At 48.4% G+C, this 25,709-nt stretch overlaps 2 protein-coding genes across 2 annotated transcripts in view; both read right to left on the bottom strand.

The window, feature by feature from the left end:
* The window catches only part of rexo4 (RNA exonuclease 4), a 142,303-nt gene extending 127,447 nt beyond the window's left edge, over nucleotides 1-14,856 (bottom strand). The window contains exon 1 of the mRNA XM_080212095.1: nucleotides 14,825-14,856. The gene's annotated coding sequence lies outside the window, so the exon portion shown is untranslated. The remainder of the gene's footprint in view (nucleotides 1-14,824) is intronic.
* Nucleotides 278-23,190, bottom strand: slc2a6 (solute carrier family 2 member 6). Its single transcript, XM_080212092.1, has 10 exons — nucleotides 23,057-23,190; nucleotides 20,599-20,761; nucleotides 17,914-18,120; nucleotides 16,635-16,734; nucleotides 15,971-16,182; nucleotides 10,496-10,648; nucleotides 8,297-8,405; nucleotides 6,687-6,878; nucleotides 2,141-2,286; nucleotides 278-1,097 (listed from the first exon to the last, which is right to left on the bottom strand). Exons 1-10 carry the CDS (start codon nucleotides 23,137-23,139, stop codon nucleotides 933-935), a joined length of 1,530 nt encoding a protein of 509 aa, XP_080068218.1. The 5' UTR covers nucleotides 23,140-23,190; the 3' UTR covers nucleotides 278-932.
* Between the last annotated feature and the right edge of the window lie 2,519 nt (nucleotides 23,191-25,709).

The raw sequence follows: 25,709 nt of genomic DNA, 5'->3' as shown, positions 1-25,709 counted from the left end.
GTATCTGTTATTCTATATATAAACCACTCCGAACCCCTCGATTAGATTCCAGTCTGTGACTCACTCCCGGCTATCTGTTATTCTATATGTAAATACAGCGGTTGCAATCCAGTCTTTCAGGTGTAGGTTATTCTAAATACAGTAATGTGCATACATTGTGGAGCTATTTATACAATATATTTCACTTTGTGATGTGTTCATACTCTGAATTATATCTTAAACCAGATTGCTAACAGATGATGTGCTCAGTATATTTACAGACTATGTTACAGTTGTAAGAAACAGTATTAGTGAGTTGGTGAAAGCAGCATTTAAATCCAGCAGCATCTGGTGTACAGATTGTACCATCTGACATTCTCATACATTTTAACATTGGTGATGCAGAAGGAGAAAAGCCAATACACTCTTTACACCTACAGTTTAAAATTTATCACAATTCAAAATATAGATTGTTGCTGGTACTACCCTAATATTACCTGAGGGGATAGTGTAGACGGAGCTTTACTCTGTATCTAACCTCATGCTGTACCTGTCCTGGGAGTGTTTGATGGGAGGAACAGTGTAGAGGGAGCTTTACTCTGTGTGTAACCCCTGTGCTGTACCTGTCCTGACTGTCTGATGGGGACAATGTGCAGGGAGCTTTACTCTGTATCTAACCCCGTGCTGTATCTGTCCTGAGAGTGTTTGATGGGGACAGTGTAGAGGGAGCTTTACTCTATATTTAACCCTGTGCTGTATCTGTCCTGGGAGTGTTTGATGGGGGCACTGTTGAGACGTGGGAGGGGAATACTTACGTTTCAGAGACATCTTTGGACCAGATGAATCTGGGAAAGTGCCAGAATAATTGTTATATTTGGAAATCAGTCTGTCTTTCCAGGTTGCGAGAGAGAGATGTTAGTTATTGTTCAGCTTTTCAAAGTCTGTTTGCAACATCAGCTGTTATCGTTGTTGCGCACTGTCCTCCGTTTCCGAAAACTCGCTTCAATTTGCTCCAAAGTTCTCTTCCTTGTTTCAGGAACATAGAGAGCAGTAAATATTATAGACAGGAAGGATATCACGCAGAAGAACAGGAACGGGACGTCAAGTCCAAAGGTATCCTGCAGACAGAAAGGTGATTTTAATGTTCTACATATTTCTCCCTGTTAGAACCCCTTCTGTCCTGAAGGGACAAATTCTCACTGGCTTTCTTACAGCCCTTCAAATGTGAACCCTCGTGACCACAGTAACCAGAATGATAGCTGAGCGATATGAATTAAATTATCGAAAGAAAGACTTTCACAACCAAAGTGTTTTACAAAAAAAAATCATGTCTGATTTAGAAAATGTAGCAGCCCAGTCATACACAGCAGAGTGACAGAATTGGTCAAGTTTTAATGATCAGTGTTGGCTAAGGGATAAATATTGGTCAGAAAGAACTTCTCCCTGTCATCTTTTGAAATAGTAAAATTATATCTTTCACATCCCCCTGAGAGGGCAGTGTGACTTTGGTTTAACATCTTACCCGAGAAGCTGTGTCACCAGCAAGGCAGCACTCCCTCAGTAGTGCACAGGGAGGATAAACCTGGGTCTATAGTCAAGTGTCTGGAGTGCGACTTGAAACCCAACCGGGCAAGGTGCATGGACTCGGTTGTGTTATCTTGAATATTCATGTTTATGGATGATCTGATTTAGGTGCTTAAACTATCTCGGGATTCATTGGGATCGATAGAAACAGTTTCCTCTGGTGGGGATGCTGCGAGGTGGGGGAATCTGAAAACTCAAGCCAGGCCATTCATGAGTGATATCCAGAAGTGTTTCTTCACACAACGCAAAATTCAAATCAGGAAAACTCTTCCCCACAAGAAACTGTTAAATCTGGGAGTCAGTTGGAGCTGTCAGGATTGGTATTCATAAGATGTTGTATGAAGGAGAGATATGTTGAGAACATGGGTCTGAATTACAGATCAGTTGTAATATAATTAATTAGCAGAGCAGGCTTGAGAGGCTGAATGGCCTCCTCCTGTTCCTATCACATCCTTCCCAAAAACAGTTACATAATCGCCTCAGAGGGACAACAAAAACTCAGAAGAAGCTAAGTTATTGGCCAATTCCCAAAGAGTGAGAAGGCAAACTGAACACAGCTGCTCAAAGACAAACCCACCTTCACTGGCAAAAACCACTTTGTCAAAATGAATGCGGTGATCCAGCTGACAACGACACACAGGCCTGATGCCAAACCTCGCACTTTGATTGGAAGAATCTCTGACATCAGCAGCCAAGTGATTGGTCCCCAGCCAAGGGCGTAGCCTGTGTACAGGGGTCAAAGGTAAACATGAAGTCTTCAACCAAATTGAGGCAATTGGCAAAGCCAGTATGTTAACCCCATGGGCACAAGGCAGGAAACTAAAGAATATTTGATAAGGTAAAATAGAAAAGGTCATTTCAGAAGATAAGTCATGGTGTTACGGGTGATATATCAGCATGGACAGTATATTGACTAACAGGAAGTCAGGATAAATGGGTCATTTTCTGTTTGGTAAACTGACAAGTGGAGTGCCAGAGGAGTCAGTGCTGGGGCCTCAAATACTTGCAATGTATATTCATGAGTTGGATGAAGGGTCACACAGTATTATAGACAAATTTACTGATTATATAAATATGGATGGAAATGCAAGTTGTGAGGAGGGTACAGAGATTCTGCAAAGGGATGTAGATGAGTTCAATGAGTGGGTAAAAACTTGCAGACAGTATAATGTGGGAAAATGTGAGATTGTCCACTTTGGCAGGAAGAACAGAAAAGCAAAATATTTAAATGGAGAGAGACTGCAGAATGCTGCAATACAGAGGGATCTTGGAATCCGTGTATATAAATCACAAAAGGTTAGCATGCAGATACAGCAAGTAATCAGGAAGGCAAATTGAATGTTGGCCTTTATTGTAAAGGGGGGGATAGAAACATAGGAATTAGGAGAGAGAACAGGTAATTCAGCCTTATGAGCCCACTCCACCATTCTATATGATTACAGCTGATCTCCATCTCATTCTAACTCCATGTCACTGCCTTTTCCACACAGCCCTTTGTCCTGCTTTTGATCAAATATTTATCTCTTTTTTGAATTCATTGATTCTGCACCTGGGGCAATGAGTTCCATAGATTCACAATCCTCCATGAAAGGTAGCTTCTCCTTATCTCTGTTTTGAACTTCCCCCCTCTTACTTTATAACTATGGCCTCTTGTCCCAGACTGTTCTGGAAGAGGGAACATTTGGTTTAACATTTATTTTATCAATCCTTTTGAGTATTTTATAAACCTCAATCAAATCCCCCCTCATTCTTCACTACTCCTGCGAGTATAAGCCCAATCTACTCAAACTGCTCCTTATACGACAGCCCCTTCAAATCTGAAATCAATCTAGTGAACCTCTTCTAAACCTCCAGTGCCACCACATCCTGCCTCAAAGAAGGCGACCAAAGCTGAACACAATGTTCCCAAGTGTGGCCCGATCCCCTAGGCTGTCTATTATCCATTTGTAAACTTTTTAATCTCCTCATCACAATCTGCTTTCCCACCTATTTTTGTGTTGTCAGCAAATTTTGCTATGTTACACTCTGTCCCTGCTTGTAGATCATTGATATAGATTGTAGACCACCGCTTTAGTTTTAGCCTTTTGGGGAAAGATATTGACTATCTAGCTGATGTATGCCCCTCATTATTATATAGACCTCTAAAAGATCACCTCTCAACCTCCTATGCTCCAGAGGAAAAAGTCTATCCAGCCTCCCCTATATCAAACCATCAAATCCCGGTAACATTCTCTAGTAGATCTTTTCTAGTTTAATAATATTGTTTTCTAGTTTAATAACATCCTTTCTATAATCGGGTGACCAGCACTGTACACAGTATTCCAAGTGTTAGCCAACTTTAAGGGCATTCAAATGGTCAGTGGATAGGCATATGGATAACATTGGAATAGTTTAGGTTAGAGGGTCATTAGATTGGTTCCACTGGTCAGCGCAACATCGAGGGCCGAAGGGCCTGTTCTGCACTGTAAAGTTCTATGTTCTATGATTCAGTCCGAGAACTGAACCCTGCCACTAGTTACAGATTGCCAAATGGAGAAGGACCCATTTACCCCAACCCACTGCTTTCTATCAGTCAGCCAATTCTCAATCCAAGCCACTACTCTACCTCCAACCCCTTGGGATCTAACCTTCTGGATCAATCTTTTGTGTGGTACCTTATCAAATGCCTTCTGGACGTTCAGATAGATCACATCCACAGGATCCCCATTATCTACCTTGCTGATTACATCCTCAAAGAACTCTAACAGGTTTGTCAAACAAGACTTGTCCTCACAGAACTGTGCTAATGCCGGTGAATTGGGCTTTGTTTTTCCAGATTTTCAGTCTCTTCCTCATTAAGGATTTACTCCAGCAACTTTCCCACCATAGAGATCAAGATATCTGGCCTATAGTTTCTCATTTTTTGCCTCTCTCCTTTCTGGAATAACAGTGTAATATTTGCATGTTTCCAGAACACCAGTACCTTTCTGGAATCCAGGGAATTTTGGAATATCATAACTAATCCATCCTCTATCTCTGCTGCCACCTGCTTTAACACGCCAGGGTGTGGGCCATCAGGTCCTGGGCACTTATCTACTTTAAAACCCTTCAGTTTACTGAGTACTTACACTCTGGCCATAATAATTTCACCTAGTTCCACTGCAGTTTTTGCGATAGAATTAATATCTTCTACTGTGAAGACAAAGTATTGGTTTAGTGACTCTGCCATCTCCGAGTTTCCTATTATTACCCCGCCATTTCCATCCTTGAAAGGGACAACATCTACTCTCACTGTTCGCTTCCTCTTTCCGTACTGATAGAAACTTTTGATGTCAGTGTTTAGATTTTCAGCTAGCTCCCTCTCATAGTGATGGATGGAGTATAAAAGTTGGGAAGTCTTGCTACATCTGTACCTGGTATTGGTGAGATTACACCTGGAGTATTGTGTACAATTTTGGTCTCCTTAAGGAGGAATATGCTTATATTAGAGGCAGTTCGGTGAAGATTGATAAAGTTGATCCCTGGGATGAAGGGATTTGTGTTATGAGGAAAGGTTGAGTGGGTTGGACCTGTTTTAACTGGAGTTTAGAAGAATGAGAGGTGATTTTATTGAATGATATAAGATTCTGAGGGGGTTAGACAGGGTGGATTCTGAGGATGTTCCCCATTGTGAGCGAATCGAGAACTGAGGGGCGCAGTTTAAAAATAAGAAGTCTCGATTCAAGATGGAGATGTGGAGAAATGTTTAAATTTAGAGGTCCTTGCTGGGTCCCTGAATATATTTAAGGCTGAGTTACAGAGATTTCTGACTAACACAGGGTCAAGGGTTGTGAGGGACGGACAGGAAAGTGAAGCTGAAACTACAATCAGAACATATTGAATGGTAGACCAGGCTCTGTGGGCCGAATGAACGATTGCTGCTCCTACTATTGCTGCGGATAAATGTGTAGTGGTCCATTTTGGCAGGACCAATGGGATGAACGAGTACACTATCAAGGGCAGGACTCTTAGTAGTGTTGAAGAGCAGAAGGATCTTGGGGTCCGGGTCCACAGGACTCTTAAATCGGCCTCGCAGGTGGAGGATGTGGTCAAGAAGGCGTATGGTGTACTGACCTTCATTAATCGAGGGATTGAGTTTAGGAGTCGGGAGGTAATGCTGCAACTTTATAAGACCCTTGTCAGGCCTCATTTGGAGTACTGTGCGCAGTTCTGGTCGCCTCACTATAGGAAGGACGTAGAAGCTATTGAAAGGGTACAGAGGAGATTTACAAGGGTGTTGCCTGGATTGGGAGGCATGCCTTATGAAGATAGGTTGAGGGAGCTGGGACTCTTCTCCCTGGAGAGACGAAGGTTGAGAGGCGACCTGATAGAGGTTTATGAAATGTTGAGAGGAATGGATAGGGTGGATTCTCGGAGGCTGTTTCCCCGGGTTGAAATGGTCGAAGCAAGTACAGAGGAGATGTTAGGGGTAAGTTTTTCACTGAGAGGGTGGTGAGTGAATGGAATCGGCTGCCGTCAGTGGTGGTGGAGGCGAACTCGCTGGGGTCTTTTAAAAGACTTCTGGATGAGTATATGGGATTTAATGGGATTGGGGGTTATAGATAGGTCTATGGATTGGTAGGTTTTGATGTGATCGGCGCAACTTGTGGGCCGAAGGGCCTATTTGTGCTGTAGTGTTCTATGTTCTATGTACTTCTTCCGATCCAAAGAAAACATAAACAAAAACAGTGTGTTAGGCTCAGTGAGACAACTGTGTTCACCCACAGAGACAGCAACTCCATCCTGAACCCTCCCACGTTGTTTCAGTGGTCTGTTTGTAGCACCAACATCACATTCACCATTATCTTTAGAAACTTGCACTGATCACATTCAAAACTAATACATCTTAATTTGAACTTCTTGGACATTTGAACCATTTCTGTTTATTACAGCAACACAATCACCTGGTGTGCTGCAATTATTCCCTCACTGTCCCCCCCATCAAACACTCCCAGGACAGGTACAGCACGGGGTCAGATACAGAGTAAAGCTCCCCCTACACTGTCCCCCCATCAAACACTCCCAGGACAGGTACAGCACGGGGTCAGATACAGAGTAAAGCTCCCTCTACACTGTCCCCATCAAACACTTGCAGTTTGACATACCGAAAATGAACACCATGACACTGATGAGTGGAATGTAGGTTAACCATTTCTCTGTTCTGTGTTCATGGAGATGCTCAGCTGTGAGGTTATCAGCATTGATTGTGGAAATATTGATGCTGGTTTGGTTATTCTTTAGCCCAATCTCTTTGATGTAGACTCCAAGCACCAGTGAGGAGAGAAACATGATTGCACCTGTTGGAAGGAGGAGAAAACTGAATGAGTTTCTGGTCAGCTTTCACAGGCTGAATTGTTCTGATCTTGCAGGGATGGATAGGATTTGGGTTTGGGGAGGGGGGTTCAGGGATGGATGAGGTTCAGGAATGGAAGAGGTTCAGTGATCGACGGGAGTACAGGAATGGATGGGGTGTGGGAATGGGGTTCAGGGATGGATGAGGTTCGGGAATGGGATTCGGGGATGGATGGAGGTCGGAAATGGGATTTGGGGATGGATGGGGCTCAGGGATGCGGTTCAGGGATGGATGAGGTTCAGGAATGGGATTCGGGGATGGATGGGGGTGGGTTTTGGAGATGGGGTTCGGGGGTGGATGGGGGTGGGTTTTGGAGATGGGGTTCGGGGATGGATGGGGGTGGGTTTTGGAGATGGGGTTCGGGGATGGATGGGGTTCGGAGATGGGGTTCAGAAATGGGTGGCGTTCAGGGAGATCTGTTAGACATGGGAGTGGGGGGCCTACAGAGAAAGCTGTAACTATTCTCCCTGTCCCAAGGGAACATTAATAGAAGCATCATGACCCCACTTCATTCCAGTAACAGCCGTTGGAAATTCCTTTCTTAATATCAGTCAGAACTGTGACAGAAAGATTATGTTGGTGTGACTGGATTAATAAAATCAAAGCGTCAAATCTCAGAGTTTGTGAATTCAAATTCAGATTAACTGATTAGCTGGATAAGCGGGAAGCTGTCGGATTGGTGTAAATAATGGTTCATGAATTAGGGAAGGAAATCTGCCGTGCTTACTCAAACCGCTCTGAAGTGGCTGCTCAGTCTGGGGCAAGCCCACCACCAATGCCCCTAGACCATCTTCCCAGGGCAACTAATGATGGCTACATACTGAGAGCTAATTTTTAAAAGACAGAGTCCCAGGTTCTGCGAATAAAGCTAAGGCTGGTGGGAATGAGTAGTGAGATGTGTTCACTCCTTCCTCAGTTGAAGCTGCACCATGAGGCAGGTTTTGCCCCCATGTGGAGGTTGTATCTGCTCACAAATCTCTTCCTCATTCTTTCCAAGTTGATAGCCCAGCCTGCCTTCTGATTGGAGGAGTTATAGAAATTCACAGCTCAGAAGGAGGTTGTTCATTGAAGGTTCTCCAAAGACCCATCAGAGTCCATTGGCTGATGAACCTTGGGGATCATCATAGCCAGGCCGTGTCCTGTCCTGTAGGGATCCCAGATGGTAATGTGGAACAGAATTTTCCAAACCCACAGGGGCTAAATCCAATGTTAGTGACCCCCTCCACCCCCTCCAGGCACCACCCTTAGCTAACTCCGCATGGCTCAGTGATGGTATTGGAGTCACTATCCCCAGTCTGTTCTCACTGAGACACCGAAGAAGACGAAACATTTACATTTTGACAGGTAAAAGCTCGTGCCTACCTGACACAAAGAGAAGTTTCCTTCTTCCAGCTTTGTCCATCAGCCAGGCAGCAACAGACACAGACAGCAGGCGCACCAGTCCAACAATCGCTGCATCATAGCGACCTTTCTAACAGAAAGAAATCATCTATTAGTGTACCAGAGAGAGGAGATAGGGGGAGAGAAAGAGAGAGAGGGGATAGGGGGAGAGAAAGAGAGAGAGGGGGATAGGGGGAGAGAAAGAGAGAGAGGGGGATAGGGGGAGAGAAAGAGAGAGAGGGGGATGGGGGAGAGAAAGAGAGAGAGGGGGATGGGGGAGAGAAAGAGAGGGAGATAGGGAAAGAGAGAGGGGGGAGATAGGGAAAAAGAGAGCAGGGAGAGAGGGGGAGATAGGGGATAGGGAAAGAGAGAGAGAGAGAGCAGGGAAAAAGAGAGAGAGAGAGGACAGAGAGAGAGAGAGAGAGAGGACAGGGAGAGAGAGGACAGGGAGAGAGAGGGGGGACAGGGACAGAGAGGTGGGGGACAGGGAGAGGGGGGACAGGGAGAGAGAGAGGACAGAGAGAGAGAGGGCAGGGAGAGAAAAAGAGGACAGGGAGAGAGAGAAAAAGAGGACATGGCGAGAGAGAGACGACGGAGAGACAGAGAAACAGAGGAAAGGGAGAGAGAGCAAGAGTGAAGACGGACAGGAAAGGACAGAGGAGAGGGAGCAAGAAAGAGAGAGGACAGGGAGAGAGAGAGAGAAAGAGGACAGGGAGAGAGAGAGAAAGAGGACGGGGGAGAGACAGAGATGACAGAGAAACAGAGGAGAGGGAGAGAGCAAGAGAGAAAACGGAGATAGAGGAAGGACGGGGGAGAGAGAGAGAGGCAGAGAGGAGAGGGAGAAAGAGCAAGAGAGAGGACAGGGAAAGAGAGAGGACTGGGGAGAGAGAGGACAGGGAGAGACAGAGAGGGAGGATGGGGGGGGGACAGGGAGAGAGTGGACATAGAGGGAGGATGGAGAGAGGGAGGGAGAGAGAGGACAGGGAGAGACAGAGGGGACAGGGAGAGAGAGAGAGGACAGGGAAAGACAGAGGACAGGGAGAGAGAGAGAGAAAGAGGATGGGGGTCAGGGAGAGAGGACAGAGAGAGAGAGAAGGAGGATAGGGGGAGACAGAGAGAGAGGACAGAGTGTGAGTGGACAGAGATAGATAACTAGTTCTCTCAGGTGGTCAATACAACTTGATGCTTTATAGGTGTTACCATGGGATATTTAACATACTTTGAGTTTGATGGCGTAATGGTCACATATCCGGGGATCGCGAGTTCAAATCCCAGCTCTGCCACTTTGAGAATTTCAGTTCAGTGGTTTTGGTGTAAGTGACTGAAGTTGTTGGGGTTGTTGTGATTATTGCCCTTTAGGGTTGGAGCTGTCGTCCTGAGTCAGTCTGGGTTAGATGTGACTCCAGTTCCACACCAACACTGCCGAGTGTTAACTGCCCTCCTGAGCTGAGATCTCAGGAAGACAGACTTACATTTATATAGTGCCTTACAGCACTTTGGCATATTCAAAAGCTCTTTACAGCCAGTGATCTATCTTCTGAAGTGCAGACTCTGTTGTAATGTGGGAAACATGGTAGCACATTTATGCAGAACAAGATCCCACAAACAGCAATGTCGTAATCACACAAATAATCTATTTTTGTGTTATTAGATTTTTATTTGTTTGCAGGATTTGGGCGTCACTGCCTGGTCAGCATTTATTGCCCATCCCTAGTTGAAGAAAGGCAGTTGTGAGTCACCCACATTGCTGTGGCTCTGGAGTCACATGTAGGCCAGACTGGGTAAGGACGGCAGATTTCCTTCCCTAAAGGACATTAGTGACTCAGATGGGTTTTTCCGATAATCGACAATGGATTCATGGTCATCAGTAGATTCTTAATTCCAGATATTTTTTATTCAATTCAAATTCCACCACCTGCTATGGCAGGATTTGAACCTTGGTCCTTGAAACATTCACTGAGTCTCCCAGGACACTGGGGAGAAAGAGTGTCCAGACTCCACTTCTATGAGACCTTTCACAGCCACCCGAGAGCGCAGAGGGTCCCATCTGAAAGACCCTCAAGATGGTACCTGGCACCACTCAATCAGGGCAGCTAGAGCTGGGTAATAAAGGTCAGTATTGCCAATGACTCCATTATCTGGAGAATAAATGCCTGATTGGAGAATTACACTGCCACTTACCAGTATGACAGCTGTGGTGTCAAAGATAATCTGCATGTTGACCAGAATAACTGTGACTCCACTGAGCTGCTGGAAGATTCTCATAAAGACAGCAATCAGGATGGGCTTGTAGATGAAACTCTGGCGAAGGTCAGAACAAGAGATGCGGTTGACCTGAAAGATGGACAGAGCCACAGTCTCACATCAGAACTCATTGCACAGGGACTGTACTTCCATATTAGTGACTTGGAAGAGGGAAGTGAGTGTATTACTACTGAGTTTGCAGATGATACAAAAATAGGTGGGAAGACAAGTGGAGAATGACACAAAAAGTTTCCAGAGAGACATAGGTTAGGGAAATGGGTGCAGCTGGAATATGATGTAGGCAAACGTGAAGTTCTGCACTTTGGTAGGAAGAATAAAGGAACTGAATATTATTTAAATGGAGAAAGCTGTAGCAGAGGAGGATTTGGGGATCCTTGTGCATAAATCACAAAAAGCTAACACGAAAGTAATAGGGAGGCAAATGGAATGTTGGCCTTTATTTCAAAGGGAAAGAGTATAAAAATCAGGAAATCTTGCTAAAACTAAACAAGGCAGGAGTTAGACCACACCTGGAGTACTGTGAACAGTTCTGATCCCCTTATCCAAGGAAAGATATCCTGGAATTGGAGGCAGTTCAGAGAAGGTTCACTAGGTCAATCCTGGTTATGGAGGGATTTTCTTATGAGAAGAGGTTGAATAATTTGGGCCTGTGCTCATTGGAGTTTAGAAGAATGAAAGGCAACCTTATTGAGACAAATCGGATTCTCAGGGGGTTTGTCAGGGCCGTTGCTGAGAGATTGTTTCCTCTTGTGGGAGACTCCAGGACCAGAGGACATAATCTCAGAGTAAGGAGTCACCCATTGAAGACAGAGATGAGGAGGAATTTCTACTGTCAATGGGGAGTGAATCTGTGGAATTCTTTACCACAGAGAGCTTCACAGGCTGGGTCACTGGGTATGTTCAAGGCTGAGATAGACAGATTTTTAATCAGTAAGGGAATCAAGGGTTATGGGGATAAGGCAGGGAAGTGGAGTTGAGGATTATTATATCAAATCAGTCATGATATCATTGAATGGCGGAGCAGACTCAGTGGGCTGAATGGCCTTCTTCTGCCCCTTATGATCTAACTATTTTCACACTCAGAATATTCCAAGACACTCACAGCCAATGAAGTATTTGAGAAGTGTCGTCACTGCTCTAATGTAGGAAGCACCCCTGATAATACTCGGACAGCAAGATCCCACACAAAGCAAAGGAATAATGATCAGTTTGTAAGTGATAAATGTTGGTCAAAGTCTCCTGCCATGAGATTAGTTTACATTCACACAAAAGGGGGCCATCAGTATAATGTTTGATTCAAAAGAGTAACTTCTGACTATACAGCACTCCCTCAGTATTGACCCTTTGACAGTGCAGCACTCCCTCAGTACTGACCCTCTGACACTGCAGCACTCCCTCAGCACTGACCCTCAGACAGTGTGGCAGTCCCTCAGCACTGACCCTATGACACTGCGGCACTCCCTCAGTACTGACCCTTTGACAGTGTGGTACTCTCTCAGCACTGACCCTCTGACAGTGCGGCACTCCCTCAGCACTGACCCTCTGACAGTGCGGCACTCCCTCAGCACTGACCCACTGACAGTGCGGCACTCCCTCAGCACTGACCCTCTGACAGTGCGGCACTCCATCAGCACTGACCCTCTGACAGTGCAGCACTCCCTCAGCACTGACCCTCTGACAGTGCGGCACTCCCTCAGTACTGACCCTCTGACAGTGCGGCACTCCCTCAGCACTGACCCTCTGACAGTGCGGCACTCCCTCAGCACTGACCCTCTGACAGTGCGGCACTCCATCAGCACTGACCCTCTGACAGTGCAGCACTCCATCAGCACTGACCCTCTGACAGTGCAGCACTCCCTCAGCACTGACCTTCTGACATTGCGGCACTCCCTCAGCACTGACCCTCTGACAGTGCGGTGCTCCCTCAGCACTGACCCTCTGACAGTGCGGCACTCCCTCAGTACTGACCCTCTGACAGTGCGGCACTCCATCAGCACTGACCCTCTGACAGTGCGGCACTCCCTCAGCACTGACCCTCTGACAGTGCGGCACTCCATCAGCACTGACCCTCTGACAGTGCGGCACTCCCTCAGCACTGACCCTCTGACAGTGCGGCACTCCCTCAGCACTGACCCTCTGACAGTGCGGTGCTCCCTCAGCACTGACCCTCTGACAGTGCGGCACTCCCTCAGCACTGACCCTCTGACAGTGCAGCGCTCCCTCAGCACTGACCCTCTGACAGTGCGGCACTCCCTCAGCACTGACCCTCTGACAGTGCGGCACTCCATCAGCACTGACCCTCTGACAGTGCGGCACTCCATCAGCACTGACCCTCTGACAGTGCGGCACTCCCTCAGCACTGACCCTCTGACAGTGCAGCGCTCCCTCAGCACTGACCCTCTGACAGTGCGGCACTCCCTCAGCACTGACCCTCTGACAGTGCGGCAATCCCTCAGCACTGACCCTCTGACAGTGCGGCACTCCCTCAGCACTGACCCTCTGACAGTGCGGCACTCCCTCAGCACTGACCCTCTGACAGTGCGGCACTCCATCAGCACTGACCCTCTGACAGTGCGGCACTCCCTCAGCACTGACCTTCTGACAGTGCGGCACTCCCTCAGCACTGACCCTCTGACAGTGCGGTGCTCCCTCAGTACTGACCCTCTGACAGTGCGGCACTCCCTCAGCACTGACCCTCTGACAGTGCGGCACTCCCTCAGTACTGACCCTCTGACAGTGCGGCACTCCCTCAGTACTGACCCTCTGACAGTGCGGCACTCCCTCAGTACTGACCCTCTGACAGTGCGGCACTCCCTCAGCACTGACCCTCTGACAGTGCGGCACTCCCTCAGCACTGACCCTCTGACAGTGCGGCACTCCCTCAGCACTGACCCTCTGACAGTGCGGCACTCCCTCAGCACTGACCCTCTGACATTGCGGCACTCCCTCAGCACTGACCCTCTGACAGTGCGGCACTCCCTCAGCACTGACCCTCTGACAGTGCGGCACTCCCTCAGCACTGACCCTCTGACAGTGCGGCACTCCCTCAGCACTGACCCTCTGACAGTGCGGCACTCCCTCAGCACTGACCCTCTGACAGTGCGGCACTCCATCAGCACTGACCCTCTGACAGTGCAGCACTCCCTCAGTACTGACCTTCTGACAGTGCGGCACTCCCTCAGCACTGACCCTCTGACAGTGCGGCACTCCATCAGCACTGACCCTCTGACAGTGCGGCACTCCATCAGCACTGACCCTCTGACAGTGCGGCGCTCCCTCAGCACTGACCCTCTGACAGTGCGGCACTCCATCAGCACTGACCCTCTGACAGTGCGGCACTCCCTCAGCACTGACCCTCTGACAGTGCGGCACTCCCTCAGCACTGACCCTCTGACAGTGCGGTGCTCCCTCAGTACTGACCCTCTGACAGTGCGGCACTCCCTCAGCACTGACCCTCTGACAGTGCGGCACTCCCTCAGCACCGACCCTCTGACAGTGCGGCACTCCCTCAGTACTGACCCTCTGACAGTGCGGAACTCCCTCAGTACTGACCCTCTGACAGTGCGGCACTCCATCAGCACTGACCCTCTGACAGTGCGGCACTCCCTCAGTACTGACCCTCTGACAGTGCGGCACTCCCTCAGTACTGACCCTCTGACAGTGCGGCACTCCATCAGCACTGACCCTCTGACAGTGCGGCACTCCCTCAGTACTGACCCTCTGACAGTGTGGCACTCCCTCAGCACTGACCCTCTGACAGTGCGGCACTCCCTCAGCACTGACCCTCTGACAGTGCGGCACTCCCTCAGTACTGACCCTCTGACAGTGCGGCACTCCATCAGCACTGACCCTCTGACAGTGCGGCACTCCCTCAGTACTGACCCTCTGACAGTGCGGCACTCCCTCAGCACTGACCCTCTGACAGTGCGGCACTCCATCAGCACTGACCCTCTGACAGTGCAGCACTCCCTCAGTACTGACCTTCTGACAGTGCGGCACTCCCTCAGCACTGACCCTCTGACAGTGCGGTGCTCCCTCAGTACTGACCCTCTGACAGTGCGGCACTCCCTCAGCACTGACCCTCTGACAGTGCGGCACTCCCTCAGTACTGACCCTCTGACAGTGCGGCACTCCCTCAGTACTGACCCTCTGACAGTGCGGCACTCCCTCAGTACTGACCCTCTGACAGTGTGGCACTCCCTCAGCACTGACCCTCTGACAGTGCGGCACTCCCTCAGCACTGACCCTCTGACAGTGCGGCACTCCCTCGGCACTGACCCTCTGACAGTGCGGCACTCCCTCAGCACTGACCCTCTGATAGTGCGGCACTCCATCAGCACTGACCCTCTGACAGTGCAGCACTCCCTCAGTACTGAGCTTCTGACAGTGCGGCACTCCCTCAGCACTGACCCTCTGACAGTGCGGCACTCCATCAGCACTGACCCTCTGACAGTGCGGCACTCCATCAGCACTGACCCTCTGACAGTGCGGCGCTCCCTCAGCACTGACCCTCTGACAGTGCGGCACTCCATCAGCACTGACCCTCTGACAGTGCGGCACTCCCTCAGCACTGACCCTCTGACAGTGCGGCACTCCCTCAGCACTGACCCTCTGACAGTGCGGCGCTCCCTCAGCACTGACCCTCTGACAGTGCGGCACTCCATCAGCACTGACCCTCTGACAGTGCGGCACTCCCTCAGCACTGACCCTCTGACAGTGCGGCACTCCCTCAGCACTGACCCTCTGACAGTGCGGTGCTCCCTCAGTACTGACCCTCTGACAGTGCAGCACTCCATCAGCACTGACCCTCTGACAGTGCGGCACTCCCTCAGCACTGACCCTCTGACAGTGCGGCACTCCCTCAGCACTGACCCTCTGACAGTGCGGCACTCCCTCAGCACTGACCCTCTGACAGTGTGGCACTCCCTCAGCACCGACCCTCTGACAGTGCGGCACTCCCTCAGTACTGACCCTCTGACAGTGCGGAACTCCCTCAGTACTGACCCTCTGACAGTGCGGCACTCCATCAGCACTGACCCTCTGACAGTGCGGCACTCCCTCAGCACTGACCCTCTGACAGTGCGGAACTCCCTCAGTACTGACCCTCTGACAGTGCGGCACTCCATCAGCACTGACCCTCTGACAGTGCGGCACTCCCTCAGTACTGACCCTCTGACAGTGCGGCACTCCCTCAGCACTGACCCTCTGACAGTGCGGCACTCCCTCAGCACTGACCCTCTGACAGGCTCACACTTGGCTGAGGTGCCAGAGGGCGACCCATCCCCATGGAAACCATACCCCAACTTGGAGTCTGCACTTTAAGTACATGAGGAGAGAAGGACCCAGTGTAGCAGCCAATCATGTTTCAGTTGTTGATGAATAGTCAGTTACATTTGTGCGAAGCGACTCTTCGATCTCTTGATATTCGAGTTGATAATTGGCCTCAGCGCCCCGAAGCCAAGCCAATGACTGCATTGCTTCTTCCCTGCGATGTTTGGAGATTAAATAGCGAGGAGATTCCGGCATGAAGCACAAGATAATGATCATCACACTCGGTATGAACGCCCCAAAAACGGCCAGCCAACGCCACGTTAGCACCAAGTCTGAGAGACAACAAATATTCCACATCACTGTCAAATCATAACCCTTCATTCACTGTAAAACAAACTCCACACACCTTACAATGGGATTGTAACTCAAACCACTTCCCATTTACTCCCATTGTGCACAATCCCAATGGATCAAACCCATTCCCATTTACTCCCATTGTGCACAATCCCAATGAATCAAACCACTTCCCATTCTCTCCCATTCTGCACATTCCCAATGGACCAAACCCCTTCCCATTCACTCTCACTGTGCAGAATCCCAATGGATCAAATCCCTTCCCATTCCCTCCCATTGTGCACAATCCCAGTGAATCAAACCCCTTCCCATTCACTCCCATTGGACACGATCCCAGTGGATCCAAAACTCTTTCCATTCACTCCCATTGGACACAATCCCAATGGATCAAACTCTTTCCCATTCATCCCCATTGGTCAGAACCTCTCACCCAATACGTAGAGAAGGAGCGATCCACAGACCAGCATGAGCTGAGGTCCGACTCCCAGTCTTCCTCTCAGCTTGGCCACTGATATCTCTGAAATGTAAACCTGTGACACAGAAACATGACACGTTACAGTTCGCCGGACACTGGGAGAGGTGTGAGCTGTTATTGAGCTGAGAGCAAATTGAGAGCCATTATGATGGACATCTCTTATGGAGCTGGGGTAAATTATTAGATTGGGTGGCACAGTGGCACAGGGGTAAGCACTGCTGCCTCACTGTCGATTTCGGCTTGGAACACTAACAGTGTGGGGTTTGCACATTCTCCCTGTGTCTGCACGGGTTTCCTCTGGGTCCAAAGATGAGCAAGTTAGGTTGATTGGTCAGCTCCTTCATGTCAGGGGGACTAAATGCATGGGGTTATGGGGATAGGGCTTGGGTGGGATTGTGGTTGGTGTGGACTTGATGGGTCGAATGGCCTTCTATTGCGCTGTAACGTTTCTATGATTGAACGCCCAGATACCTGCAGATCTTTCAAGTTGCCTACACTCAAATTTTTTTGTGCCCCCCAATTGACTCCGAGTAACACAGAGAGCACTGAGACAAAAAGGCCACGGGTTAGTCAGCAGAGCACAAAATCCAGGTTTGATGAATCCAGTGCAGCATTGAACATAAAAACATAAGAAATAGGAGCAGGAGTAGGCCATCCAGCCCTTCGAGCCTGCCCCGCCATTCAATAAGATCATGGCTGATCTGTCGTGGCTCAGTTCCACTTTCCCGCCCTCTCCCCATAATCCTTAATCCCCTCTCTTATCAAAAACCCATCAACCCGCGTATTAAATATATTGAGCGAGGTAGCCTCCACCACTTCAACGGGCAGAGAATTCCAGAGATTCACCACCCTTTGAGTGAAGAAGTTCCTCCTCAACTCCGTTCTAATCCGCCCCCCCTTTATCTTGAGGCTGTGCCCCCTAGTCCTACTGTCCTTTCTGAGCGGGAAGAGCCTCTCCACCTCTATCCTATCCATCCCATTCATCATCTTATATGTCTCAATGAGATCTCCCCTCATTCTTCTAAACTCTAATGAGTACAAGCCTAATTTATTCAGCCTCTCCTCATAGTTCAACCCCCTCAACTCCGGTTGAGGGAGTGCCGCACTGTCAGAGGGTCAGTGCTGAGGGAGTGCCGCACTGTCAGAGGGTCAGTGCTGAGAGAGTGCCGCACTGTCAGAGGGTCAGTGCTGAGGGAGTGCCGCACTGTCAGAGGGTTATCCTCTCGCGTCTTACCGGGATAGCTCCAGACACAATTCCTCCAGCGATCCCAGTCAAGGCTCGACCAAAATCCAACATCCAGATGGTTTGGGCACTGCCCATGATGGCAAATCCCAGGACGGAGGGAACACTGGACACCATGATGGTCAGCTTGCGGCCAAGGAAGTCATTCAGAAACATGGTGCTCAGACCTCCAAAACCCACTCCCAAGGTGAAGATAGACTGTCAATGAAATAAGACAGCACCGTGGTTAGATACAGAGTAAAGCTCCCTCTACACTGTCCCCATCAAATACTCCCAGGACAGGTACAGCACGGGGTTAGATACAGAGTAAATCTCCCTCTACACTGTACATAAGAACATAAGAAATAGGAGCAGGAGTAGGCCATCTAGCCCTTCAAGCCTGCCCCGCCATTCAATAAGATCATGGCTGATCTGTCGTGGCTCAGTTCCACTTTCCCGCTTTCTCCCCATAACCCTTAATTCCCCTGTCAATCAAAAACCTATCTCCCCGTGACTTAAATATATTTAGCGAGGCAGCCTCCACCACTTCAACAGGCAGAGAATTCCAGAGATTCACCACCCTTTGAGTGAAGAAGTTCCTCCTCATCTCTGTTCTAAACTGCTCCCCCCCCACTTATCTTGAGGCTGTGCCCTCTAGTCCTGCTATCCTTTCTAAGTGGGAAGAATCTCTCTACCTCTACCCTATCCATCCCCTTCATTATCTTATATGTCTCTATAAGATCCCCCCTCATCCTTCTAAACTCCAACGAGTACAGACCCAGTCTATTTAGTCTCTCTTCAAACCCCCTCATCTCCGATATCAGCCTAGTGAACCTCCTCTGCACTCCCTCCAAGGCCAATATATCCTTGCGCAAGTGCGGCGACCAAAACTGCACACAGTACTCCAGCTACGGCCTCACCAGTACCCTTAACAGTTGCAGCAAGACCTCCCTGCTTTTATATTCTATCCCCCTCGCTATAAAGGCCAGCATCCCATTCGCCTTCCTGACCACCTGCTGCACCTGCAGACTGGGTTTTTGCGACTCGTGCACAAGGACCCCCAGGTCCCTCTGCACCGTAGCACGCTGCAGCTTTTCGCCCTTTAAATAACAATCCCTCCGACTATTATTTCTGCCAAAGTGGATAACCTCACACTTGCTAACATTACACTCCATCTGCCAGGTCCTCGCCCACTCGCCCAGCCTATCCAGATCCCTCTGCAGACTTTCCACACCCTCCACGCAATTTGCTTTCCCACTCATCTTCATGTCATCAGCAAATTTCGTCACCCTACACTCAGCCCCCTCCTCCAGATCATCTATATAAATGGTAAATAGTTGAGGCCCCAGCACCAATCCCTGCGGCACTCCACTAGTCACCAACCGCCAACCAGAATAGCACCCATTGATACCAACTCTCTGCCTCCTATTAGACAACCAATCCTGTATCCACGCTAACACCTTACCCCCAACTCCGTGCACCCTAACCTTCTATAGCAACCTTTTATGAGGCATCTTATCAAACACCTTTTGAAAATCTAAAAACACCACATCCACTGGTTCCCCTCTGTCTACCGCACTAGTCACATCCTCATAGAAATCTAATAAATTCGTCAAACATGACTTCCCCTTAACGAATCCATGCTGCGTCTGCTCCATCAAACCATTCCTTTCTAGGTGCCTCGCTATTTCTTCTTTGATAACAGATTCAAGCATTTTTCCAACCATAGACGTTAAACTAACCGGCCTATAATTCCCTGCCTTTTGTCTGCTACCTTTTTTAAACAGCGGCGTAACATTAGCTGTTTTCCAATCTTCTGGCACTTCTCCGGAATCCAGCGAATTTTGGTAAATAATTACTAAGGCATCCACGATCACCTCTGCCATTTCTTTCAGAACCCTGGGATGCATTCCATCCGGTCCTGGGGGACTTGTCCACCTTCAGTCCCATTAGTCTATCAAGCACTACCTCTCTAGTGACTAATTGCATTCAGGCCCTCAACTCCTACTATCCTTCTATCTTTAAGATCCGGCAAACTATTCGTGTCCTCCTCCGTGAAGACCGAGGCAAAAAACTTATTTAAAGCCTCAGCCATTTCCTCATCTCCCACCACTAAATCCCCCCTCTCATCTTCTAAGGGTCCAACATTCACTCTAGCCAGTCTCCTCTTTATATATTTGTAAAAGCTTTTACTGTCCTTTTTTATATTTAGTGCTAGTTTAGCTTCATAGTCTATCTTTCTTTATCACCTTCTTAGTCATTCTTTGTTGATTTTTAAATTTTTCCCAATCTTGTCCCCCATCAAACACTCCCAGGACAGGTACAGCATGGGGTTAGATACAGAGTAAAGCTCCCTCTACACTGTCCCCATCAAACACTCCCAGGACAGGTACAGCATGGGGTTAGATACAGAGTAAAGCTCTCTCTACATCATCCCCCCATCAAACACTCCCAGGACAGGTACAGCACAGGGTTAGATACAGAGTAAAGCTCCCTCTACACTGTCCCCCCATCAAACACTCCCAGGACAGGTACAGCACGGGGTTAGATACAGAGTAAAGCTCCCTCTACACTGTCCCCATCAAACACTCCCAGGACAGGTACAGCACGGGGTTAGATACAGAGTAAATGTCACTCTCCATTCTAACTAGTTCTGTTCCTTATCCCTCTAAAACAACAGATGATTCCTTTGTTTACCTCAAACCAAGAAGCTTTCTCATCATTCAGTCGAAGATATGGATTGGAAGATTTTTCCAGTTCTGGGACTACGGGTGAAGTATAAACCAATGCATAACCAAAGCTCAGATTTCCCAAGGTCACAGTGAAGACGGCTAGGTACATCCACCAATTATGGACTCTCCTGGAAGACAAATCCACAATCAAGCCTTTGATCTGCAGTAACACAGCTGTCTGCCCAGCCCTGTGGACCTTCTCTTCGATCACCATATTGCCAGCTCCGACGCAGGCCATTCGGCCCAACTGCTCTGTGCTAGTATTTTTGTTCCACATGAGGTCCCATCTCCTCCGCCTCAACCTATCACCCTATCCGTTTATTCCTTTTACCCTCATGTTTTTATCCAGCTTCCGTCTTAAATGTATCAATACTATTCATCTCAATCACTCCTCATGGGAGCGAGTCCCACATTCTCCCCACTCCCCGTGGGAGTGAGTCCCACACTCTCCCCACTCCCTGTGGGAGCGAGTCCCACATTCTCCCCACTCCCCGTGGGAGTGAGTCCCACATTCTCCCCACTCCCAGTGGGAGCGAGTCCCACACTCTCCCCACTCCCCGTGGGAGCGGGTCCCACATTCTCCCCACTCCCCGTGGGAGCGGGTCCCACATTCTCCCCACTCCCCGTGGGAGCGAGTCCCACATTCTCCCCACTCCCCGTGGGAGCGAGTCCCACATTCTCCCCGCTCCCCGTGGGAGCGAGTCCCACATTCTCCCCACTCCCCGTGGGAGCGAGTCCCACATTCTCCCCACTCCCAGTGGGAGCGAGTCCCACATTCTCCCCGCTCCCCGTGGGAGCGAGTCCCACATTCTCCTCTCTCCCTGATGAAGATGTTTCTGCTGAACTTCTCATTGGATTTATTAGGGAATACTTTCGATCGATGACCCTCTAGGTTTTGTCTTGCTCACAAGCAGGTCCAATTCCTTCATGTGGGTTTGGGCCGTAAACAAGGCATTTTTATGCATGAAATTTCCATACATTTCAGTGGCTGACTTGTAATTTTAAAGTAAGTTTAATTCGCGCAGTGCCAGGGACCCGGGTTTGATTCCCGGTTTGGGTCACTGTCTGTGTGGAGTCTGCACATTCTCCCCGTGTTTGCGTGGGTTTCCTCCGGGTGCTCTGGTTTCCTCCCACAGTCTGAAAGGTGTGCTGGTTAGGGTGCATTGGCTGTGCTAAATTCTCCCTCAGCGTACCCGAACAGGTGCCGGAGTATGGCAACTGGGGAATTTTCACACTAACTTCATTGCAGTGTTAATCTAAGCCGACTTGTGACACTATTTGCTGTTACCTCCTGCATTGTTTGTCTCATCTGGTTGCTGTACAATTATTAGATTTGTATGTTTTCAATTTGATTATTTAATCACCAGGTCACTTTGTTAATTGTGAGTTAAGCTGCAATTCCACCTCTGGGCTGTGAACCTGTTTTCTGAACTAAATAACATGATTACTCGCAGTCAAAACATCTTTTCTGCATCCATCCTGTTGAATTCTTTCATAATCTGAAAGATCTCAATCAGGTCACTCCACCTTCTCTCTTCTAGAGGAATGAGCCGTAGTTCACCCAGATCGTCCTGTTAGTTAGAACCAGTCCAGCAAATCTTTTGTTGCACTTTCTGCAATGCGACAATATCTGATATAGAGACCAGACCTGTACACTGTGCTCCAAGTGTGATGGAACCAAGGTTCTACAGAAGTTTAATAGAACTTCTCTGCTTTTCAATTCTATCGCTCTGAAAATGAATCCAAGTGTGTGTTTTCTTAGTTTTAAAGTTAATGTATTAGTGTTACAAACAGGCTTACATTCACACTGCAATGAAGCAAGATTCCACAAACCACAATATGATCGTGAATAGATAATCAGTTGTGATGACCCAAGTTTTGTCTCTCTCGCTCTTGCTTCCTGACTTTATTCTTCACCAATTTCTGTGAATATTTCTCATTTCTAGCATTTGAATAATTTTGCCCCAGTGTCTCCTCAAATGGTTCAATGTCAAATGTTTGTTTCCCCCACATGAAGATCCTTGGGACATATTGCCAAACTGGGGCAGCTATGTAAATGCAGTTCGCCCAGGAAAGGCAACAAGGTTGGATGAGCAAAATTTAAAGTCACGAGGAGTTGCTGAAGGAGGTGATCGGAGGAGGATTCGCGAAATGGAGACCCGGGGAGAGAAAGAGAAGGATGAAGTTAGACAACTTGGAATTGGGAAACTCCTAAAGCAACTGAAGAGGAAATTTCAAGACAGTGCGGAGTGGAGAGAGGAGCTGAGAACCTTTCCTGAGATACATCTTCACCACAAAAGAAATACAAGTTATTACTGGTCCATTTTACTGCAAAATGTTCACTTTTTAAAAATTAAAATATACTTTCTTATTCAGGTATATACATTTCAATTAACAGGTTTAAAAGGTTTTGAATTTCTTACCCAGTTTGAGCCTGTTGGGGATTAATACCTGGGAAGGTCTGATACTGGGGAGAAGCCACATTCTTGAGCAATGGGTTCCTCATGTTGGTCTGGAATGGACAATCTGCTTAATCGAACAATCTGCTTTTATTCAGATTTTCTCCTCTGAACTTCCCCTTCCAGGACTTTCACATTTTGTGGAAATGACTCATTTTGACCAAGGGTTGTTAAAGCAGCTGCCTGGAATTTTTGTAAAGGGCTGATCAGGTTATTCATTGCCTTCCTCCAGCTGATGTCTCAACTCTTCTCTGCAGAGGAACAAACATCCTCAAATCTCCAATAAACGGATAGTGCTGAAAACTCAATTTTGCACAACTGATCACAGGCAGAAATTTGTTAACTGATGGAATCAGAGATTTTACTAGTGTAAAAAGAGGCCATTCAGCCACTTGTGTTTATTCTATCTCTCTGAAGAATCCATCCCCTGGAGACCATGAACTAGAGGGTAAATGACAAAGCTAGGTGCATAGTTTCAGGATTATATTCCCCGTGTATTGGTGATTGGGCTGGTCTAATTGAGGCGTTTACAATTGAAGGATTATATAGGGTAGTCAGAGAGAAAATATTGCCTCTGCTGTCGTTGGGGTTGGGGGTGGGGGTTGGTGGCCTGGGAGGGTGCAGCCTGGGAAGGGGGCAGCAGTCTGTGGGGGTGGGGGGGGGGGGAGTGGGTACGGCTTGGGGGAGTTGGAGGGGGTGTGCAGTAGGAACTGGGAGGCCAGAGCAAGGGGACAGAATGATTCTGACTGTTCAGGGACTCGTCACGCAAATTGTTGTCAGTGTTGAATCCAGAAGCTGTGCAGCATCGAGACAAACAAGCAGGAATCTGATCGTTCCTGGAGTTTGGGTTGAGCTTCATTGGAAAGGTGAAGCAGGCCAAGGACAGAGAGGTCCGAGTGGGAGCAGGGTGGAGAAGTGAAACGGGAAGCGACTGGAAGTTCGGGATCATTCCCACAGACTTTCAGAGAGTGTTCCAAAGAGCAGTGACTCTGTCTGCGTCTGACCTGCCCAGTGTAGAGGAGACTAGACTGTGAAGAGTGAGCTGTGGACAAGGTATCACTGCTTCCCTTGGAAGGAATGTCTGGGGCTTGGATGTTGGGAAGGGAGGAGGTCAAAGGGCATGGATAGGTGCTGAGGGAAAGGGAGTGTTGAGGAGTGGACTTGCTCACTCACCGAGAGAACAGTCCTGATGGATTTTGGAAAGAGGAGCTGGGGAAGATGGGTGTCTTCCTGCTGGAGTTGGTGGGAATGGTGGAGGGTGATCTGTTGAATGTGGAGGCCGTTGGAGTGAAAAGTGAGGAGAAGGAGAGCCGATCGCTGTTCTGGGAAAGAGGGGAAAGGATGGGAAATGGATTGGGCACAGTAGAACAGACTGCCAACCACACTGGCCAGCGGGGGATGGGGGGGCATTCCTCAGCTGAGAAAAGAGGGAGACATATTGGGAAATCTGGAATGGAAGATTGCATCATCAGAAGCGAGGTGATGGAGACAGGGAAACTGAGATAATGAGATAGGGGCTTTGAAGGAAATGGGGTGTGAGGAAGTGTCATCAAGGGAGTCCATGGGATTAGAGTGAATATTATTTGATAGCCTCTCTCCAGAAATGGAGACAGAGAAATGGAGGAAGGGAAGAGTCAGAGATTAAACTTGTAAAGATGAGAGAAAGGTGAAAATTGGAGGCAGAGTTGGTGAAATTTACAGTTCAGTTCGAAAGTGGAAAGTGACAGTGATACAGTTGTCAATGTGGCAGTAAAGGAGATGAAGGTGGGGGTTTGAGTAAGATTGGAACAAAGACTTCCACATTTAAAGAGGAATGGTGGCACAGTGGTTAGCACTGCTGCCTCACAGCGTCAGGGACCCTGGTTCAATTCCCCGCTCGGGTCACTGTACGTGTGGAGTCTGCACATTTTCTCGCATGAGGGTTTTTTCCGGGTGCTCTGGTTTCCTCCCACAGTCCAAAGGTGTGCGGGTTATATGGATTGGCCATGTTAAATTGCCCCTTAGTATCAGGAGGACTAGCAGGGTAAATGCATGGGATTATGGGGATAAGGCCTGGATGGGATTGTGATTGGTGCAGACTTGATGGGCTGAATGGCCTCCTTCTGTTCTGTAAGGATTTTATATCCCACAAAATGGTGGACAAAGCTAGGGCCATGCAGGTATCATAGCAACAGCTTTCTTTTAGAGGAAGTGAGAAGTGTTTAGGAAGATATTGCTCAGTGTGAACCATGATGTGGGTATGCCGGCGTTGGACTGGCGTAAACACATTCGCATTCTAATCAGTAATCTCTAAACTGTCTGTGCTTTATATGCTCTGTCTGAGGCCAGAACTCTCCATTCACCTGACGAAGAGGGTGTCCCTCGAAAGCTTGTGAGTATATTATCAAATAAATAGGTTGGACTAAAACCTGGTGTTGTCAGACTTTTTACAGTGTGAACCAACCAGGCGGAGAGGGCAGTGGTACAAGGTGACTGGGCCTGTGAAAGCACCCAGACCCTGCTGGTGGGAGGTGGAGGCATTGAGAAATTGGACATCCACAGTGAAGAGGAAATGGCCAAGAAACAGGAAACTGTTAAAGTGACATGGGGGGGGTGTCAGTTGTCAGAAGTGTCATGA

Source organism: Carcharhinus amblyrhynchos, chromosome 25 (assembly GCF_965287045.1).
Source record: "Carcharhinus amblyrhynchos chromosome 25, sCarAmb.v2.hapA, whole genome shotgun sequence".
Classification (NCBI taxonomy): Eukaryota; Metazoa; Chordata; class Chondrichthyes; order Carcharhiniformes; family Carcharhinidae; genus Carcharhinus; species Carcharhinus amblyrhynchos.
This window is presented reverse-complemented; position numbering and strand designations above follow the sequence as displayed.

Bases quoted from the DNA above. Each gene is read 5' to 3' on its own strand.
- slc2a6 (XM_080212092.1), bottom strand. From the start codon at position 23,139: ATGAGGAACCCATTGCTCAAGAATGTGGCTTCTCCCCAGTATCAGACC. The intron at 10,649-15,970 runs GTAACTGACTAT...TCCATCTTTCAG, and splicing joins AAGAGTCGCTTCGCACAAAT to GTCAACCGCATCTCTTGTTC. The intron at 6,879-8,296 runs GTAGGCACGAGC...TCCTTCCAACAG, and splicing joins GAAACTTCTCTTTGTGTCAG to GTGCAATCATGTTTCTCTCC.